Source organism: Leptinotarsa decemlineata, unplaced genomic scaffold (genome assembly GCF_025532065.1).
Source record: "Leptinotarsa decemlineata unplaced genomic scaffold, Ldec_3_MD MMD2_tig00000505_RagTag_RagTag, whole genome shotgun sequence".
NCBI lineage: Eukaryota > Metazoa > Arthropoda > Insecta > Coleoptera > Chrysomelidae > Leptinotarsa > Leptinotarsa decemlineata.
In genome coordinates this window covers 10,898,907-10,918,123 of record NW_027412549.1, presented here as the reverse complement: position 1 = coordinate 10,918,123, position 19,217 = coordinate 10,898,907, and the positions used below count along the sequence as shown (strand labels likewise).

Below are 19,217 nucleotides of genomic sequence, written 5' to 3'. Positions count from 1 at the left end.
GAAAGTAGATTTGGAGTTGAATCCGAACACATTAAATGAGTAATATACTTCAGTTGCAGATGAATTGACAAAAAATATACCCGTAGCTTATGATCCACTAATAAATCTAGCAAACTTCAATGTTGATGAAAACCTAATCTTGTATGACACTAATTGATGAATTGAAAGAAATGTTACATACAATTAAAAATAAAACCGCAACAGGATTTGATGACATTTCTGTTAGGATCTTTGAAAATCTTCCAGATAATGCTCTGAACCATCTAGTATCTCTGATAACTGGATCCTTCAAAGAAGGCATATTTCCACAGTTTCTCAAAACATCAATTGTCATACCGATCTATAAAGGTGGTGAAGTTAGCTCTCCTAGGAATTTTAGGCCCATTTCACTCATTCCTACGTTAGCCAAAATCATCGGAAGACTCGTTAAGAATAGAATGTTTGACTTTTTGCAGGCGTGTGATATATTGAGCATCAAACAGTTTGGATTTCAGTGCAATAAGAACACAAATGATGCAATTTTTTCACTTTTATATGAAATATATACTGGAATCAATGATGGGGAAGTTGCGGCGGCTGTGTTTTGTAATTTATCGAAAGCTTTTGACTGTGTGAACTGTGTGAACTGCTGCGGAAGCTTCACCATTACGGATTCAGAAATAAGGCACATTCATGGTTTACGACATATTTATCTGGCCGCACACAAGTAGTAAAAACAAAAACAATGTCAAGCTTACGTAATATACAATGTGGTGTTCCATCAGTCTTAGGTCCGATTTTGTTTTTACTGTATGTCAATGACTTGACGATGCTTGACATTTCAGGGAGTTTCACACAATTCGCCGATGATACCACCATACTATGGCATAAAGATAAGGAAGCCGATCTTCAACAGGTCATCAATTCAGATATAATAAAGGCTAAAGAGTGGTGCGACTCAAACCGTTTATCCTTCAATATATTAAAAACCAAGATAGTGTCCTTCAAATGCACAGTATCTGATATTTCTATCAACCACCAGATCATATATAGTTTGGAAGAATTTCATGCAGATATAATAGACTAATAATAAATATACCAAAACTTTACATTTTGATATCACATATCTACTATTGTTTGTTATATTTTAAATTTTAAATGAGTGACTGATTGCTTTTTAACAATTCAATTTTATAAAGTAGTGACTACGTATACTATGTATACTAAGTAAATAATTATCTAAATGTTATTCATTTAATTTAATTTAATTTATCTTATTTATACAGGCTTCGTCAACAAGATGTTATTCTTTGATAATAAAGCATATTTTGATTGATTGATTGATTGATTGAACACGACGAACTCCCGCCAAACGGTCAACTTACGGTAAAACCGATGAAGCGAGATAGGGAAGAGGGGATAGGTGAAAGCACTCGAATGACCTATAAATAGTCAGATCTCGGAGAAATAAGTTCAGTTATCACCCGAAGACGATTGTGGATACCAACAATCGAAACGTCGTGAATTAACTTGGTTGTGAATCTTTGTAATTTTTAATTTTAATTTCTTGTTAATAATTATTAATTTCATCTCGTATCAACAGTTTAATTTTCTTTTTGATTTTTTGGTTGTTGCTTGTATTTTATATCATTGTCATTTCAGTTTTTTCGCTTAATATAATTGTTTTTTCACCTAATCTTTTTTTAATTTTTTACAGATTTTTTCAGGTATTTCAAATCAATTTATATCATATTAGACTATGGAAGTCCGAACTAATGAAATGCATACTATAGCATATTTATACTAAGTACATTTTACATGCTTTGCGCTTTATATTAGATAACGATTTGAGTCATGTCAACTTTAATCTACTCAGAGACTAATGATTTCACTTGAGTTTAGTTATAAACTGATCACTGAGTCAAGAAATTTTACAAACTCATTTGAGAGAACATGTAATGAATGATTACTTCTGATAGTGTATTGCATAAGGTATTCCCACTCTATTGGATACATTTGGCAAATGTCATTTTTCAACTAATTATCAGCATCTTGTTGTAGCACACTCTCAAAAGGAAAGAATGTATTGAGGATACAAACACAACGCAAGTAAAGAAAATAACATTGAGTTGAGAGATGGAATGAGAGCTTGATTCCAAGAAGAAGATATTGTGGTTATTGCTAGACAATATCAAGAGTCAACTGCATTGTTTCAAGAACTTGCTCTTAACTATCATATAACACCGTTACATGAGGCTAGTGTCTCAGCTATATACCAGCGGTGCAAACGTAACTGATCTAATAACGAGTACAAAATAGATCGTAGAGTCACGAAACAGTTAAAGTCAATTTTTAAAATTTCCCAGGGTACGGTTTCAATGATGGATGCTAGTAATTTGGTAGACTTTTACATATTGATGATGCATTTGTTACCCGATTTCCCCCTTTTATAAATATGCCAGGAATTGTGGATGTCCTTGAGATTCTTCGTTGGAATTTACAACATATGAACGATTTAACGGGTACTCATCCTGTTCAGTTGTCAGTAGTATATATCCAAGACAAGCTTCAATGAGAAGTTGATATATTGAAATTCAAGGAATTATTAAAAAACCCATTTTTTTTTCGATCGCGGATGGGTATTACTGCACTTGAAAGTCTGAAACCAGAACACTGGGCACTTGTGAACATCTGACAACTGTTTTACGGTTCCTTGGTTATTCAAGAAAAAACAAAAATCTGATATTCTTCCATTTTTTTTATTATATCATTACTACCAGGAAATATTGATCTTGGATCTGAAATAATTGACGATTGATTATCTTCATCATAAGAATTGATTATCTTTATCATATATGATTTCGCGAATTATCCAAAATGACAATTCCTCAAATGAGTATTCGAGGAAGAAAACACAATTAGGTTATTGTATGACACCTAATTTAGTCAGTGTTATTATGGTAATTCGAATATGAAGCTGTACAATAGATTAATTGGGAGACACGCCAAAACATTTTATCATACGAGTATTAAAACATGTACTTGTTTTGTATCTCTCGTTGTTCGGACTAGTCAATTCCTCTTGTGAATTCCTTTGATTCAAAGTCAAAATTATCATCAAAATTTGGAAATATCGATTCACGTATTTTTTATGAAGACGATGAGTAGTTCTCACAATGTAGTTTATAGGTTGAAAATCCAGACATCACCAGAAGATGGCAAATGAGACTAGGCCGAAACTTCGTCAAAATGATCTACAATGAAAAATATTATCAAACGTTTTACTTACATACCATCTATATTAAGATTTTTGTTCATGTGTTTCGAAGGTTTTTTTATGATGATTTTTTATGTAATGACTGTTCTCCAACTTATATTAAATATAATAAGGAGGTCTGCTGATCTTTCTATCACAACGATTGACAGTGAATAATTTAAAATAATTTTATTATCGTTTCGAAGGTATGTAGAAACGATATTGATGTGACAAGTGATCATACCTTGATATGAATCATTTTTTCGTATTAATTTATGTCAAGTATTAATTAGGTATAATTGAATATTTGAATACATATTTTCATCAAGTATCGGCCGAATATTTTTCATTTTTCAACAAATTTTTAGTTATTACCTTGAAATCAATATTTTCTCATATAGTTGATGGTAATATAAATAATATGTGAGATTGTGGAGAAAATAAGAAAGCCTGATTTTTAAAATGCCAAATTATGCTTTTTTGCAGATCAGCACCGGCAGTTCACTGATGTGTGGCAATAATCTCATTGGGGTGTTAACTAAACAAGCGAATTGTAATGAAACTAATCAAATGGCAGTATTCCAGAGTACCAAATATGCAAAAAATCTAATTTCTTCTTCAGCTTCAGTCCATTTTAAAATTACGAAGTCTTATACATTATGGAGCATACTGTCTACTTTGTTGTCAATATTTTTCAGCTTACTTTTCCAGTGGTGATTTGGTAGACTTAATTTGATGAAATTTTCAGAATATATCCACTGAGTGATGTTTCTAGGCTTTTTGGATTGTAAATTGTATATATAGCATGTAATTCACAGTAAAAATATATAATCTAGAACACTGTCTCATAAATTGCGATGAAAAGTGATTTTATATATTATATGGTTGTTTACGAAGTATAACTCGTAGGAAGCACTGATCCCAAGGTAAGAACTGTTAGGTTTCACTACTAATAATCTTTGTGGATCTGAGATCCAAGAAAACAGAAGAAATTATATTTTTAAATACAAACTTTATACACGGCAATCTCTACTATTCATTGTCATTTGATAACTATTGATATACTGAGTCGTCAGTGGATTTTAACTTTCAAACAGTTGAACAGTAGTTCGAGAGTCAGACTCGAAAATCTACTACAAAAACTGAAGACATCTTCCCTCTAGCGATTTCTCAATTTTCAGGGAATGGATTCGCAATATTCCGCTGTCTGATTGCATACAGCTTCGTTGTGAAAAAATTGATCATCTCTTGTCATAAAATACTGTGATGTATATTGGTGTCTTTGCTTCTATTATGACATAACAATTACTCATGCGCGCATGAAAATAAACGTCACAACCTCAGTTATCTTTTACGCGCACCATGCAACTATCCTAATATAACAAACTGAACGTTGTCAATTTGTTTGATCTTGATTTTATTTCAATTGTTGAAATATTAATAGTTATTCTGCTATTCCGAGCGGAGACAAAGCCAACACGCCCCGGCTCCGCACGGGTGCAATGCTGATATGAAATATATATATTAACGCGTGTGATCGCTGCTAATCATGAAATTGCTACAAGGCGACAGGAAAGCGCTGGTTACAGGCACGCGCCGCTGGCCCCCCAGTGTCCTCTTTTAATAGCGCGGGTGCTTGCGGTGGCGTGCGCATGCGCTCCGACATCCGCTTCCGCGTATTCAGGACGCCGCAACGGCCACCTGGCCTCCCGGACCTGAGTCCCAGGATTTCGGGACCCAGACTCTGTCCGAGTGCGACGTGAGGCTGGTCCTGTGCCTGGCGTAGCTCTACTCTTCTCGACACAGGTACTTGGTCAAACTCTTGATGATGTGGCACACCTGTCCCGCCATGAGGGTCTCCCCAAGCTCCAAACTGCTTCGAGACACCCCCCTGACTTTCACCACCCCCCAGCTCCGCTGGGCCGTCAGACGTGCATTTCTCTGAGCAGAGCGACGCTCCTGCGCGTGGCTCTACCCATTCGCCTACCAAACCGCTAAGGGTTTGTCCCTGTAGGCGTCGCAACGCCTGGCGTTGAACGACCTCTTCGTTTGCTTGACCTCTTTCCTCTTCTGCGTTTAACGCCCGCCGGCGACCCAGATTTGCGTCCTCTAGACCAAATCTCCACTCTCTTTCTACGTTTAACGCCCGCCGGCGATCTGAAGATGTCTCCCTTGCTTCCGAAACACCCTGTGTTTCGGACAGCCTTTCTACGTTTAACGCCCGCCGGCGATCCAGATCTAAGTCTAATCGACCAGATCTAACCTCCATCCTTCTTAGGTTCTGGACTTCTTGTCCGTTTCTCCTTGAGCAGTCACTCTTGTTCGTAGCCAACAATGGTGTTGTGTATTGGGTTTCATGCAACACAGGATGGCTGTACACCCTGTGTATCTCAACGCGTGGTGTTTCCAAATAAGTTGGAAACACTTCCTGTCTTTGCCATCTCGGCATCTGCACAGGCACAGCTCTCATTCTAGGAGGTATTTGTGTCGTATCTCGACATTCTGATTGCGCCAATCTCGGCATATAATATTCGACTTTCCTTTGTCTTTCTGTGCGGTACTCCAATTGAGGTGCACTTTGTGGCCTATCTTCAGCCTCTTCGTTCTCTTCGAACAAGTTGTGGATGTTTGTCGTCTTTGGGGTTTTAGAATCCCTAATTCGGTTTAACACAGATTGAAATGCCGGTGTATTAACGCGAGTTGAGGACTGAGTCCTTTGTGACAATTCGGTTCTATCTAAACGACTCACAGACGTGCCGAAGGTGCCAAGGTTTTGTCGCTCTGCGACCACGGTAGAGGGACTTACGTCCTCTTGTTCAAAACTGAGACGTCTGGCGGAAGACAGCCTCAGACTAGCCATCTCCGCCGGAGTTCGTGGAATACTGTGTCCTCTGAACACAGATTCCTGGGGGATTTGCTGCATCTCTGTAGAAATCGCACTCAGGCGATTAAAAGTGTCTGAATTTTCGAAAGTTTGGTCGAAGGGTGTGACCTCGCGCTGTTGCACCGTCGTAACGTTTGCGAGTTGCGCTCGCGCGTGTTGTGCCCTAGTCTGCATGTTCGGTTTGTGAAAAATTCCCTAATATGACTCTGGCTTGGAGATAGACAGAGGGAAGGATTCACGGAAAGCTAAATATTCTAAGTTCACTCTTGTTCGCGAAAGCTAAGTTCCCTAACAAGGCCTACAGAGTGAACTGAGCTAAATAATAAGGATCAAGGAGCCTAACTGTTGAACCGCACCCTAGGATGAGGGCCGTCCGCAGGAAGTTTGGAAAAGAGGTATCGTAGTCCTGGAGGGTCCCAACGGTAACGTTGAGTCGACAGCCCAGAGGCTAGTCTAATGATGGCTTGACTCCTCCGAATTTAAGCTCTAAACACCTCGATCGTTTAACACCGCTAGGTGATCGGGTGGACTGAGCCCGGACAACTTTAGTGGAGACCTACTCTTCCTTTGTAGGATTTTGGACTGCTTCCCCTGGCGTGGCGTAAGGAACCGTGCTCTGGAACAAAAAAAATTCCGGCCACCAATCCGACCAGATCTGAGTCCACTTGACTCTGGGAACGCAGCACCTCCAAGTCTGCTCACGTCAAACCACCACGGCGTCGGAATACGGAGGGAATTCCTATAACAACTCCTAGAAAATCCTCCTGAAAATCCCTATCGAAAACTATCTCTGTTAAGTCCTGAAAAGGACCAGAGTACGAATTCTTTTTGAAAAATCCTAACCCGAATCTAAAATCCTCCAGAAAATCCTCACTATCCTGAACTAAGTCCTATTGACTTTTTACTCCTATCCTTAAGTGTCTCTTAACAGTTCTGAAAAGAACCCGAGACTACGAATTCATTCGATGAACCCTAAAACGAAGAAAGTATTTCTCTATTTGGGTCTGAAAAGAGCCAGAGAAATTATACGAATTCTATTTGACTCAAAAACCACCTGAAATCGGAAAAATTATATTAGTATTTACGAATTCCTGTTTAGTTCTAATAAGAACTAATAAAAACGTCGAATTCTCCCAGTTCTAAAAAGAACTAACAAATCGCAATGAATTCCTTTGAATTATTCCTCAGAATATCCAACAATCCAATAATGCAATCGCTTTCAAATGCTCGCCAAAGAATAGTGTATCAATCGCCAGTCAAATAATCGCAATAAGAAGTCTTTTCGAATCTCAATGTAACGTAATCTCGATCTGAAAAGTATCTGAACGAAGAATGCAAAACTCTGCATATTTATACATTCGCGGACGAACTCTAATCGCCCAATCACAGACCTCAAAAAATCACATCCATATCGATGCATGAGAAAGTCAACAATCACACCATTCCTTCCAGCCAATCAGAAACCTGCTAGCCGGTGGGGTGAGTATGCCCTGAGGCGAAGATCGTTGCAAACAAACAACTTGCCTAACGGGATTTTAACGGAAATTAGCGATTATTCAACTTTTTCTCTGAAAAAATTCAACTTCATATTCGAATAGTATTCAACAATTCGAAACGAAACTATTGATGAAATTTTTTCGATATCTCTATTCCTTCTATTACTTTTGGCTGTGAAATGCATTTGAAATTCTAAGTCCAAGATTTCGTTAGAAGCGACCGGGATTGATTCCTCCGGTACTTCAAATTCGAAATCTGACTAAAATCTAAATAAAATCTGAACCAGACACGCTACAGAAATCGTTCTGGTATCAAACGAAAGCTAATTAAAAGTTCTATCGATGTCTCTTAGAAGAAAACACGATTTCCCTATCTAGCTAAGTGAAAACGGCATTTCCATGAAACTGACCGGTTTCGCCTAATGTAAAATAAACGAATGCTATTAATCTTGCAAAAGATTTCCTAACACTCAGGAGATGATATTTCAATGCAGAGTAACCTATACTAAGCTGAAAATATCATGAAAGCATAATTTTCCAAGTTTCCTCAGAGTGAGCGGAGCTTGCACTGAGGCTCGGGAAACAAAGCAAACAGTTTTGTTTCACGACACCAGCTGCATTTTAAATTCGTAGTATCTTCGAAAATATTTATTCGAATTAAATGCTGTAAAGGACCATATTGCACAATGTATTGAAGGTACTTTATTGGATGAGGATTGATGCTGTATTGCTTGAAATCGATTCGTACCATTATTTCTCGAGAATAAAACATTGGTTACTGTGGATTATCCCTGAGACCGGCGACATACTTCGCAATTTCCGAGCGGTTTTTTTCCAGCGCGGTTTCCGAGCCGAAATTGCTGGGTAAAAATCGCTCCAGTGAGTACTGTAACGGAACGACTGTTGGTCAGTTTCGTTGGGAGTACGGGGTTCGAATTATTGGTATTTTTGTGGGAAATTAATAAATGAATTCAAATTTGTGTACAATTTAGGAGAGGTGATGCACCCTTATCTGTGCCAAATGAGAAACCCAGTCGAAATTTGTACAGAAGTTTCTAAAAATCACGAGTTCACACCTATCATCGAACAACTAAATAAAATGATCGATTACCGAAATAATTAGGCCTGGAAGTAGGCAATCATCATTTCATCGTACTGCTTTAGTACCTGACAGTGTTCACGATTTCCGAGCAATTTCCTGGCAGTCCGAGTTTCTGACTGGAGGGGAAATATTCCCTTGTCGTCCTCTAGTGTCGTTCGAGCCTTCAAAGCAACCATCTTGAAGCCTGCTGCTGCTGCTGGATACTACCATCAAATGATGGTATCTCTTTGCGCTTTGGAAGCAGGAGACGCCACCCAAAGGGGTACAACGTACACTCGTACCACCAAAAGAGTTTTTTACCTATCAGCTAATGTCCATAAAGTGGTTCGATGAACTTGTGGCAATTGTTCGACCTTCGCTACAGAAAAATTGCACTTGAAGAGTACCTATCAGAGTTGCAGAGAGGCTTACTGTTACATTGAGGTTAGTTCAAGTTTATAAAATATTGTATTGATCACATATTTCTTCTAGCGGTAGACATGATCAACAAATATCGTATGGGAAACTGAAAAATAAATCAAATCAAAATATATATTTGTAGTACATACTCGCTTTTGTCCCACAAACAAGGGTGATTTTCTACGCCACGAATCAAAGTTTTCACTTCCACGCTCGCAACTGAAAAACCGCTCGCAAATAGCCAACAGTGTTGGCTATTTGCGGCTATTTGGGTTCTCTTTCTACTTGGTCGCCTTTGCCTGCCGTATGTCGCTCGGAATCCGATGACCGGTCGGCTGTAAGAAATCGCCGCTGTTAAAAATCGCAAACACAGTCATATTCCATTCAAATGTAGGTGTTGGCATAAAAATAAAAAACCGCTCGGAAACCGCGCTGAAAAAAACCGCTCAGAAATCGCGAACTATGTCACCGGGTTGAGAGATAGACATATACCATCGCAGACTTTTTGTAGACTTTTTTAAGGTGTACAATACTGTAGTACATTTTTCAATCTTGTGGTGCTCCGCCAGCTTTTGCAATATAAGCGCAAAAATGTGTTTACATCACATTAGAAACCTTCGAAATGATCAGTGTTTTTCTACTACATTATGCATGTTATATACTTATAAACCTTCGTCTTGAATCACTTTCTATTAAAATACCCACATCAAAATCCGTTGCATAGTTTCAAAGATCTAAGCATACAGCGGAAAGCGACTTTGTTTTATGCTAGGTAGTGATTAGTTGATTTAGTTTCAGTTAGGTATTCCTTCCATAGTAACAGTGCTCAGCAATTCATTATGAGTCGATTCGCCTATTGCACTAGTTCGGACTTCCAGTGTCTAATATGGTATAATATGATTTGACATCTCTGAAAAAACAAATGAAATTGAAATGAATATCTCAAAATAACAATTATATTGAGCCTCAAACCGTCAAATTTAATTACAAATGAAATGAAAAATTGAAATGTTAACAAAGCAAGGTACTTCAAGTGGAGCAACTTTTCAATTTTCAAATTCCTTTTTGTTAATTTTGATTTTATTACAATTTCAATTCATGGTTTATTGCTTGATATAATTGTTATTTTTGGCTATTCATTCTGAATAATAATGTTATTTTCTATGTTTTTTACCACTTTCATTTATAACTAACGTTACTGCAGGATCGTCCTATACGGACATTTTCAAACTGCAGTAACGTTAGTTACAAATAAAAGTGGTGAAAAACATAAAAAGTTTCATTTCTCTTTTCTTCATTATGATTTCCTACCAAGTAGTAAGGGCTACATCCATCAATTTATAATTTTATTTGTTCTTTCAGAGATTGCAAATCATATTATTTCATATTTGACAATGGAAGTCCGAACTAGTGAAACTGTATTATATTAGCAGGTTGAATATGTTATATTAGAAAAATCAATTCACCCTTCGTCTATGAATTGCACCACAATAACAAAGTATTGCATCAGCCACTACGCAGTTACCCAGGAAATGACTCAGCATATTCAGCACATTTCCAAGGTTTTTCTAGAACATTCGAAGAAACGCAGTTCCTGATCCTATAAAATGGGAGACCAAGAGGACGCCGCATTCTTGACTAACTTCGCGGCTATCCACGTTCGTCGAAATCTTGAATCATAATATTCAAATGTCTTCATTGTGAACAAATTTGTATTTATGAAATTTGTTTTTTACCGATTGGCTGTTTTATATTTGATAGGCTCTACACTTCGGGAAGCTTTCCAATCGGGGGTGTACTATACATAAAACATACATTTTCCAAGATATGATCAAATAAATTTTATTGGAAATCAGAAAAAATTATTGCCCTCACCCACCCCATAATTAATTTTTGATCATTGAAGCGGTCTCTGGTGATATATTGGAGTATTCAAATATTAAGAATTTCAAGGTTGTTGTGAATCTCGCTAAGAAGTAGAAGAAATTATTCAGAAAACCATAATTCTGAGTGGAATAATTTTACATCTCCTTTGAAATATCGCTTGCGAATGAAATATCAATGTATCTTGGTACAATTACTGTACTGGAATGGCAAACACAAACACCGCATAACAGTGACAAAAAAGTTGATTCAATCGTAGAATTGCCAATAACAATCTCAAACTTCATTATCGGAAATCACATGCCCAAAAAAGTGCCAAAGTAGACGTAGCTCCGCTACGGATGATTTATTATTTCCAGAATTAGTCTGTGAATACTGAGTACACCAATAGAAGGTTGGGAAGCGTCTTCGAAAAAAAAACTATATGATGAAAATCCGGTTTCATAGTCACTCACTCCTCTGTTTTTTAGTGGTATCTTGAATTTCCCAGTGACGATTCAAGTGTTTCAACTGGTTTCTGAATATGTTTGATGATTGAAATACTTTGAATGTCTGTAATATACGTTTTCTCGATTGTTTCAAATATAAAATCATTTCGTTTACTCGCACAGCATTACTATTAAATTTTGCCGAGGTAAATATAATGGTGTTTAAATTCCCTTCAAGGCATTACAATTGAGGTGGATAGTATCAAATACGTTATTTGGAATATTCAAAATAAAATATTGAAAATTAAATTTGCGAAAAAAATTATAACATTCAAATCGGGGTTACTCAAAGAAATACGCTGGAGCTAGTTTTCGAAATAATATATTTCAATGACTCTGAAAATCGATCAAACTAATGTTTCACATACAGGAAGAAGAAAACATCAATCCACGAAAATATTTTCTCTACATATTAGAAGTGTGATACTTTTCTTAGTGGTCGAATTAATAATCATTCAGATCATCTCTTGATGCCATCAACTTGGTTGGTGAATTGCGAGCCAAGAAAAGTGTTACATTTCTAGTGTGTGGGGACAGTGTTTTTTCAGAACTTTTCACAATTTCAGATGATTTTATTACCTACATGAGAAAAAAGATGCTAATAAATTAAATAATCATATTCTAATTTGAAAATACTGATATATCGAACCTTAAATACTCTTAATATCACATTAGAACTATTATATTCACAACGCAGACTACAAATTGATATGGCAACATTTACTTTAGCGATGTTTCATCAACAAACGCCAATTTTCACTACGGCTGGCTGGGATGATCATGATGTCTAGGAATGACACCAATATGCAGTACAAGATTTCAATAGGTCATATATGGTGCGTGTCCGTAGTTGTAATAGAGTTGATCCCAAAACTGCATATCCTTTTGTCGGTAATTTTGTTTCAGTGACAGTTCACTTCCTATCTCAAGGTACGTAATATTCCTTGCTGATGTCACAGTTGGCCAAACCGTTCGTTGTAATAGATCATCCTCTGTTGGTGTGGGGTTCCTGCGAATTATTACTAATGATGAAATGCAACACTTTCAGAAAAACATTAGTTTTGATCTATTCGTGAGATTTTTACATGAATTTACAAGACGCCAACATTCTTCTAATATTTGATTGATAATAGATACTGAACATCATTATGTGCTATATGATAAGTACTCAATATAATTATCATCATCAAACTAAACTATAAACTAGATTGGAGTAGTGGCTGAGTATCTGGCGATTATTGTGGTATCTCTGAAATTTATCTGTGGACAGCAATATTTGAATGAAGTCTACCCGAATGAACTACGAAGCAGACATCAACAACCAACAACTAACAAATATATAACTTAGGCACAATTGTGACACATTTCGACTCATGGAAGTTCAATGAAAATTCATTCAATACCGTGCTCGATCAAATAAGTTATGATCTGCCCTCTCTGAAAGCTAAATCAACTGAATATTGTCTCTCTGTAAATGGATCTGAATGTTACGTCATGCTCTTCGATATGCTAACTGCAAAAAATCGTTTTAGCGAATTGATTACCATTTCCATCGATGGGGTTCAATTACCAAAGGGTTATATGAATCTTAAACTAGTATACTCGGGTGGAAATCTTTAAAGAAAAACATAGAATTTTACTCTGTGTTGCACTGGTATTATCCCAGATTATGCAGATGCAGCTAATGGTCTATGACTCTTGAAATCTGACGGGTATTTCAAAAACTACAGAATTCATGCATGATACTTCTCCTCACAGACGTAAGGAAACGTGAGAATGTGTCTTAAAACTTGGGATAATTTGAGTGACTGAACATGGATGATATCACCTTATAGGATATCTACTACATATTTACTGCTCACTCATTCGCTAAAGTGTGTTTCAGAACCGATAAATTTGGGTCTGCACCTAAACAGAATTTTTTTTTTCAAGGCTTCTTTAATAACATCGCAGGCTAACCATCAAATTTAAATCACTACTACCATCCAGTTTCAACAAAAATCTGAAGAGATACGAAGGTGGTCTAAAACGTTTTTGATCTCACTATGAAGATAGCAGCACTCCTGAATGAATAGTGAATTTCGTTGTTCATCTGTTGATGGGTACTCACCAAAGTTTGAGACATTTTGGATGCGCAGTTGTTATGTAACAGTAGTTTGAGTGAGTTGATGTGAGTGTTTTTATGAGAATGGACAAAATCGAGTAACGAACTGTCATTGAATATTTGCCTTTGAAAGGAAATACGCCCACGCAAATCAAAGATGAGCTCGATTCTGTGTATGGGGACTCTGCACCATCATTTACCACAGCGAAATTTTGGCCAGCTGAATTTGAACGTGGCTGTAAGAGCTTGGGAGACAGTGAACGTTCGGGACGTCCAAAAACTGCAACTACCGACGAAAACATCGCAAAAGCTCATCAAATCGTGCTAGACGACAGCCGAATTTAAGTGAGAAAGATAGCAGAGGCTAGGAACATGTCAAAAGAATGGGTTTGTCACATATGTAATCAATATTTAGGTATGAGAAAACTGTCCGCGCGTTGGGTGTCGCGTTTGCCCATGTTAGACCATCAACGTAATCGAATGAACATTTTCAACGCTCTGTTGGCGCAGCTTAAGCGCGATAAATTTGAGTTATGGCGCCGATTGATTACTGTAAATGAAACTTGGATACACCAATCATATGCCTGAAACAAAAAAGCAGTTCAAACAGTGGACTGCAAAGGGGGAACCGGCTTCAAAGAAAACTGAAACTGTTTCTTTGGCTGGGACAGTGATGGTGACTGTTTTTTGGGATAGTCATGGGGTTATTTCAATATATTATCTTGAGAACGAAACAACCGCTACAGGAGCATATTACGCATCATTACTTGACAAACAGTGGGCAACACTTGTGGAAAAACACCGATATTTGCAGAACAAAAATCCTGTGTTACCAAGACAACGCTTCGTCTCACACCTTTGCGGTTGCCATAGCGAAAATCCACGAATTACGATTTTAACTGCTTGACCATCCGAATTTCTCACCGGATCTAGCCCCTAGCGAAATCTTTTTGTTTCCTTACCTGGAAATTGCGCTCGGATGACAGATATTTTCGTCAAATGAAGAGGCAATCACCTTCGTGAACAATTATTTTGCAAAGAAACCGCTGAGTTCTATTTGGACGGGTTACACAGACGGAAGCATTGCTGGGAGAAGTGTCTGGCGGTAAAATGAGACCATGTTGAAAAATGAAAAAAAAAAGAGAAAATGTGTTGTATTCGTTAGGCTGGAAACTTTTCAGACCCCCCTAGTATATGATTCAATTCGGTTCTTTACTTTTATGACATTAATCAGTTGATACCTATATTTCATATTCATTTACAATAAATATGCGGATAATACCGAAATTATCTAAATGATCATTGAAACTCTTCAATCATATCAAATTTCTTGGAGAATAAATCAAAGGATAAAATTCTCAAGTGTCACCTCCCTTTCCTTTCTTCTCTTCTTTTCTTTATTATTTCGAATATGATTGCAAAATATTTTGAATTAATATGAGTTGCTGGTTGAATGGAAAATGAATCTGTACTCTGACTTACCATATGCAGATGTTGGAGTCTGCCATTTGTTAGGTTAGGTTCGTTCATCTTGTACTGAGTAACCTTTCGAAACAGTTATTTATTATTATTATTATTTTTTACCGAATTATGCGCTGGTCAGGCCCTATCCCCTGATACATTCGGGAGGGAGCGCCAGCATTATCAACCAATGACCACTCCCCACACCGTGGGCATTGAGTCAGAGAATCATGTGCCCTGAGCAAGCGCAGTGAGTCGAGAGTGGCAGCCTTCTGCATCTGTGCGGCTAAGATTTCTGCCCTAATGCGGTAAGCCGGTATGATTTTAAGATTCGAGAGGAGCTGAAAACTCCACTACAAATATCTTTTTGCTCCGGTGGTCGAGAAGGACTACATCAGGCTTATTAGCTTGTATGAGCCTGAGGGTGGGAAACGAGTAGTTCCAATACATTCGGCAGTTCTCGTTCTCCACAACGGATTCAATATGCCCCGGAGCGTAGGGCAACACCGGTGTCTCGTCAATACCATGAGAATGCCGTTGATGGTAATATAGCACTCATAGGGCCGCGTTATGTTAATTGATATAGGCCGAGACCGCATATGCTGGACATACTGATAGCAAGTGCATTAGGGTCTCGGGCGCCTCGCGGCAGGCCCTGCATCACGCGACTGCGGTAGACTAAGGTGTTGAAGACACCATCCCGGCAAGCCATGATTAATTCCTCACTTTCCGTTCCAGCCCACTCGACCTGAGAAAAGCGAACTCCAGGCGCTTTGATATTATTATTATCGTTATTATTATTATCATCACCGAATGATAAGTTGGTCGGACCCTATCCTCAATGCTCCGACAATGCTCGGGAAGGCGCGCCAGCATTATCAACCGATAATCAGTATGGTGTGGGTGAGTGGTCATTAGGTCTGAGAGTCGTGTGCTCTAAGCAGAAGTAATGAGTCAAGAATGATTAACGGCCTTCTGCATTTGTGTGACTGAGATTTTTGTTTTAACGCATCAAGTGGGCATGATCTTAAGATTGGAGATGACATAATTCCACTAAGAATTCAGATAATTAGAACAACCATGTCAACAGAGAGGTCTGGATAGATACTGCAGAGTTCTTGATATTTCATCCGTTTTTCCTTCTCTTTTCTGACGATATTCGCCTCACCGGGAGCTGAAAACTCCACGAAGATTATCGTCTTGCTCTGTTGGTCGAAAAGAACTACATTAGGCTTATAAGCTTGTATGAGGCTGAGGGTGGGGAATAGATAGTTCCAAAATATTTGGTACTTTCAATCCCCACAACGGATTCAATATCCCCCGGAGCGAAGGGCAATATCGGTATCTCGTCAATATCATAGGTGGTAATAATCACTCTTCGGACCTGTGATGTCAGAAGATATAGGTCAAGGGTCTCAGACGCCTCGCGGCAGGCCCTGCACCTTACGTCACGAACTTTTTAGCGATCACGCGACTGTGGTAGACTGAGGTGTTACAGACAGCATCCTGGCAGGCCTTCCGCTAAGTTTTCTGCCTGAAAACTAATCACATTGACGAAGTTGCTCATTTATATTTATTTGTAGATGAAGGCGTGGTTGTATTCTTGACTAATTTGGAACTCTAATTACTTTTGCTACTCTTTGGAAGACATTCAACACTATGTCAAGATGAAAATTGATATTTTAATAACAGTCTGCTCTGCCAGCAATATGAACAGACAGTTGCCATCATATATGTGTTTTGAATTACCTTGCAATTAATCATAAATATTTCTTCAATTCGGTTATCTTTTCAAGTCACAAGTTCCAAATATAAAATAGTAAACATTGATTTTAAAAGGATTTAGATTCACTATTCAGTCGTTTGAAATCTGAGGATCTCTCGAAATTATTATACTTTTCGAAAATTTTTGTTTGCGGCCAAAATAATGTATTTCGAAAAATCAGGGTTATATGGAGACGATCTGCAAAATATGACATTCATATTGTAATGAATCTGAGGCCGGCCCTGACCGTTATCTCAGACACCAAACATATGACACATCGCGAAACGCAAAGACAATTCTAGATTAGTGCCGAAATGACGAGAAGAGATCTGCAGTGATTGTTGCTGCTATATAAGCCGGCCTTCCGTCCCTAGAGGGAGTAGTCTGTACTTAGAAAGTGAATCGTGCGTTTAAAGAAAGGAATCTAACTGTGAAGATAAATTAATCGTTAGTGTTGTTTATAAATTAGTTGTGTTAGTGAAATATTGTTAAGACAGTTAATTCTTTAATTCGTTACAATTGGTGATCAGAAGTGGATTTTTTGAAATAAATTTGTGAGGGCTAGGTGGACAATTTTTGTATTACGGTGAAGTTGACTATAAAACTTTCGCACTTTCGCACAGCGGACAGTACAGGACGACGGAAACATTAACTGATAGACCTTTCTCGCGAAAAATAGACTTGTGAAAATAAAAAGGTGTTTTGGACTCCATTAAATAAGTGGACATATTCAGTTTTGAGTAAAATAGACAGTAAGAGTTAAAATGTGTACAAGAAAAGTGCGCCTAGTGGACTTGAAAGTCGCCGAATTGAAGCAAGAATTGGAGGAGAGAGAACTAGATTCTTCCGGAAAAAAATCAGTACTCCAGAAGAGACTATGGGACAACTTGATTGAATCAGGAGAAGATTCCGAAACATATTTATTCGAAGTTTCTGGGGGTGATTGGAGTTCAATAATGAGCAAACTCGAGGAGAACACCAAATCGCTGAAAGATGAACTTCAAGAAAATTCGATGAGTTTAAAAGATGATCTTCAACAAAATTCGAAGTGCCTGGAGAAGAAGCTTCTGGAAAATTCGAAAAGTTTGGAAGATAAATTTCTAGAGACTTCGAATAGCTTGAAGGAAGAACTTCTTGAGAATGCAAAAGGCTCGAAGAAAAAGCTTTGTAGTGTGGTGAGCCTACTCGAAGAAAGGATAGGAACCATTGAGACAGAGATAGATAGAATCAGGAAGGAAATGAACACAGAAGTAGAGGAAATCAAAGGCGGAGTTCAGGCATAAATCAGCGAGATAAAGGAAACAATTAGCAAGTTGCAAAACCAAATTGTTAATTCTCCTCACCCCACAGAAACGGTTACTGAAAACTCAATTCCGGAACTGAAAGATGTCAAACTCAGTTCTGAACCAGGAAAGATCTCCATGAAGCCGTCTCAGTTCGACGGAAAAACTCCTTGGGCAAATTACCGCCCACAATTTGAAGCTGCGGCCAGAGAGAATGGCTGGAATGCAGGAGAAAAGGCGGTAGCATTAATATTGGCGTTGCGTGGAGAAGCAACGAGTATCCTGCAAACCCTCACGGCCCAGGAACAGGAAGACTATGACCAACTTGTAAAGCATCTTGAACTGTGGTATGGACAGGCCCACCTAGAGCACGTTTATCATTCACAGCTGAAGAACCGCTGCCAGAAATCAGGAGAATCCCTACAGGAGTTTGAAGCCGACATAGCTCGATTGGGCCGTCTGGCATATCCCGAAAATGTAATGGAGCAGTTAGCAGTTCAGACATTCTTGGATGGACTTCGCGACCAAGAAACGAGACAGGCCTTGACGCTAGCTCATCCCAAACATCTCGTGGATGCACTGGCAAGCGCTCTGGAGTTTGAGGCTACAAAACAATCCTGCAAGAGCCAGAGCAAAGTTTGAGCTATCGAGGAAGTGCCTGCAGATATTGGGGCCACCATAAGAAAAGTAATGAAAGGAGTTTTGCCTGAGAGGAAAAATATAAGATGCTGGAACTGTGGGGAAATTGGACATGTGCGTAGCAAATGTCCAGCTTTCAAAGAATCGACACCAAATCAGGAAAACTAGAGGAGGTCGATGAGAAGGGGCAATCGTCGACCTGTACTCAGCAAGCCCCCATAAAAAACACGCATATGTTGCCGTTCTCCAACGACAAGACAAAGGTGTGTTCGTAGACGGCCTCATCAACAACGAGCCTTGCACCATGCTGCTAGATACAGGTGCGACGGGAACCATTCTTGGGCCAACCTTTGCTAAAACACCGGCAAAAATTGAACCGTCAAGCTGGAAGTTACGCACTGCAACAGGGGAGCCAGTCAATGTACTTGGAGAACTACCAATTGAATTGGTGTTGGGCAGCACAAAATTGAAACATCG

The 19,217-nt window shown here is 38.4% G+C and overlaps 2 protein-coding genes across 2 annotated transcripts in view; one reads left to right on the top strand and one right to left on the bottom strand.

The window, feature by feature from the left end:
• The window catches only part of LOC111515668 (trypsin-3), a 29,973-nt gene extending 25,895 nt beyond the window's left edge, over nt 1-4,078 (top strand). Inside the window, exon 6 of the mRNA XM_074173924.1 lies at nt 3,722-4,078. Within this exon, the coding sequence (XP_074030025.1) occupies nt 3,722-3,952 (231 nt within the window). The 3' untranslated portion in view covers nt 3,953-4,078. The remainder of the gene's footprint in view (nt 1-3,721) is intronic.
• A 7,715-nt stretch (nt 4,079-11,793) lies between these two features.
• The window catches only part of LOC111507722 (juvenile hormone esterase), a 54,583-nt gene continuing 47,159 nt past the window's right edge, over nt 11,794-19,217 (bottom strand). The window contains 1 exon segment of the mRNA XM_074173922.1: nt 11,794-12,497. Within this exon segment, the coding sequence (XP_074030023.1) occupies nt 12,308-12,497 (190 nt within the window). The 3' untranslated portion in view covers nt 11,794-12,307.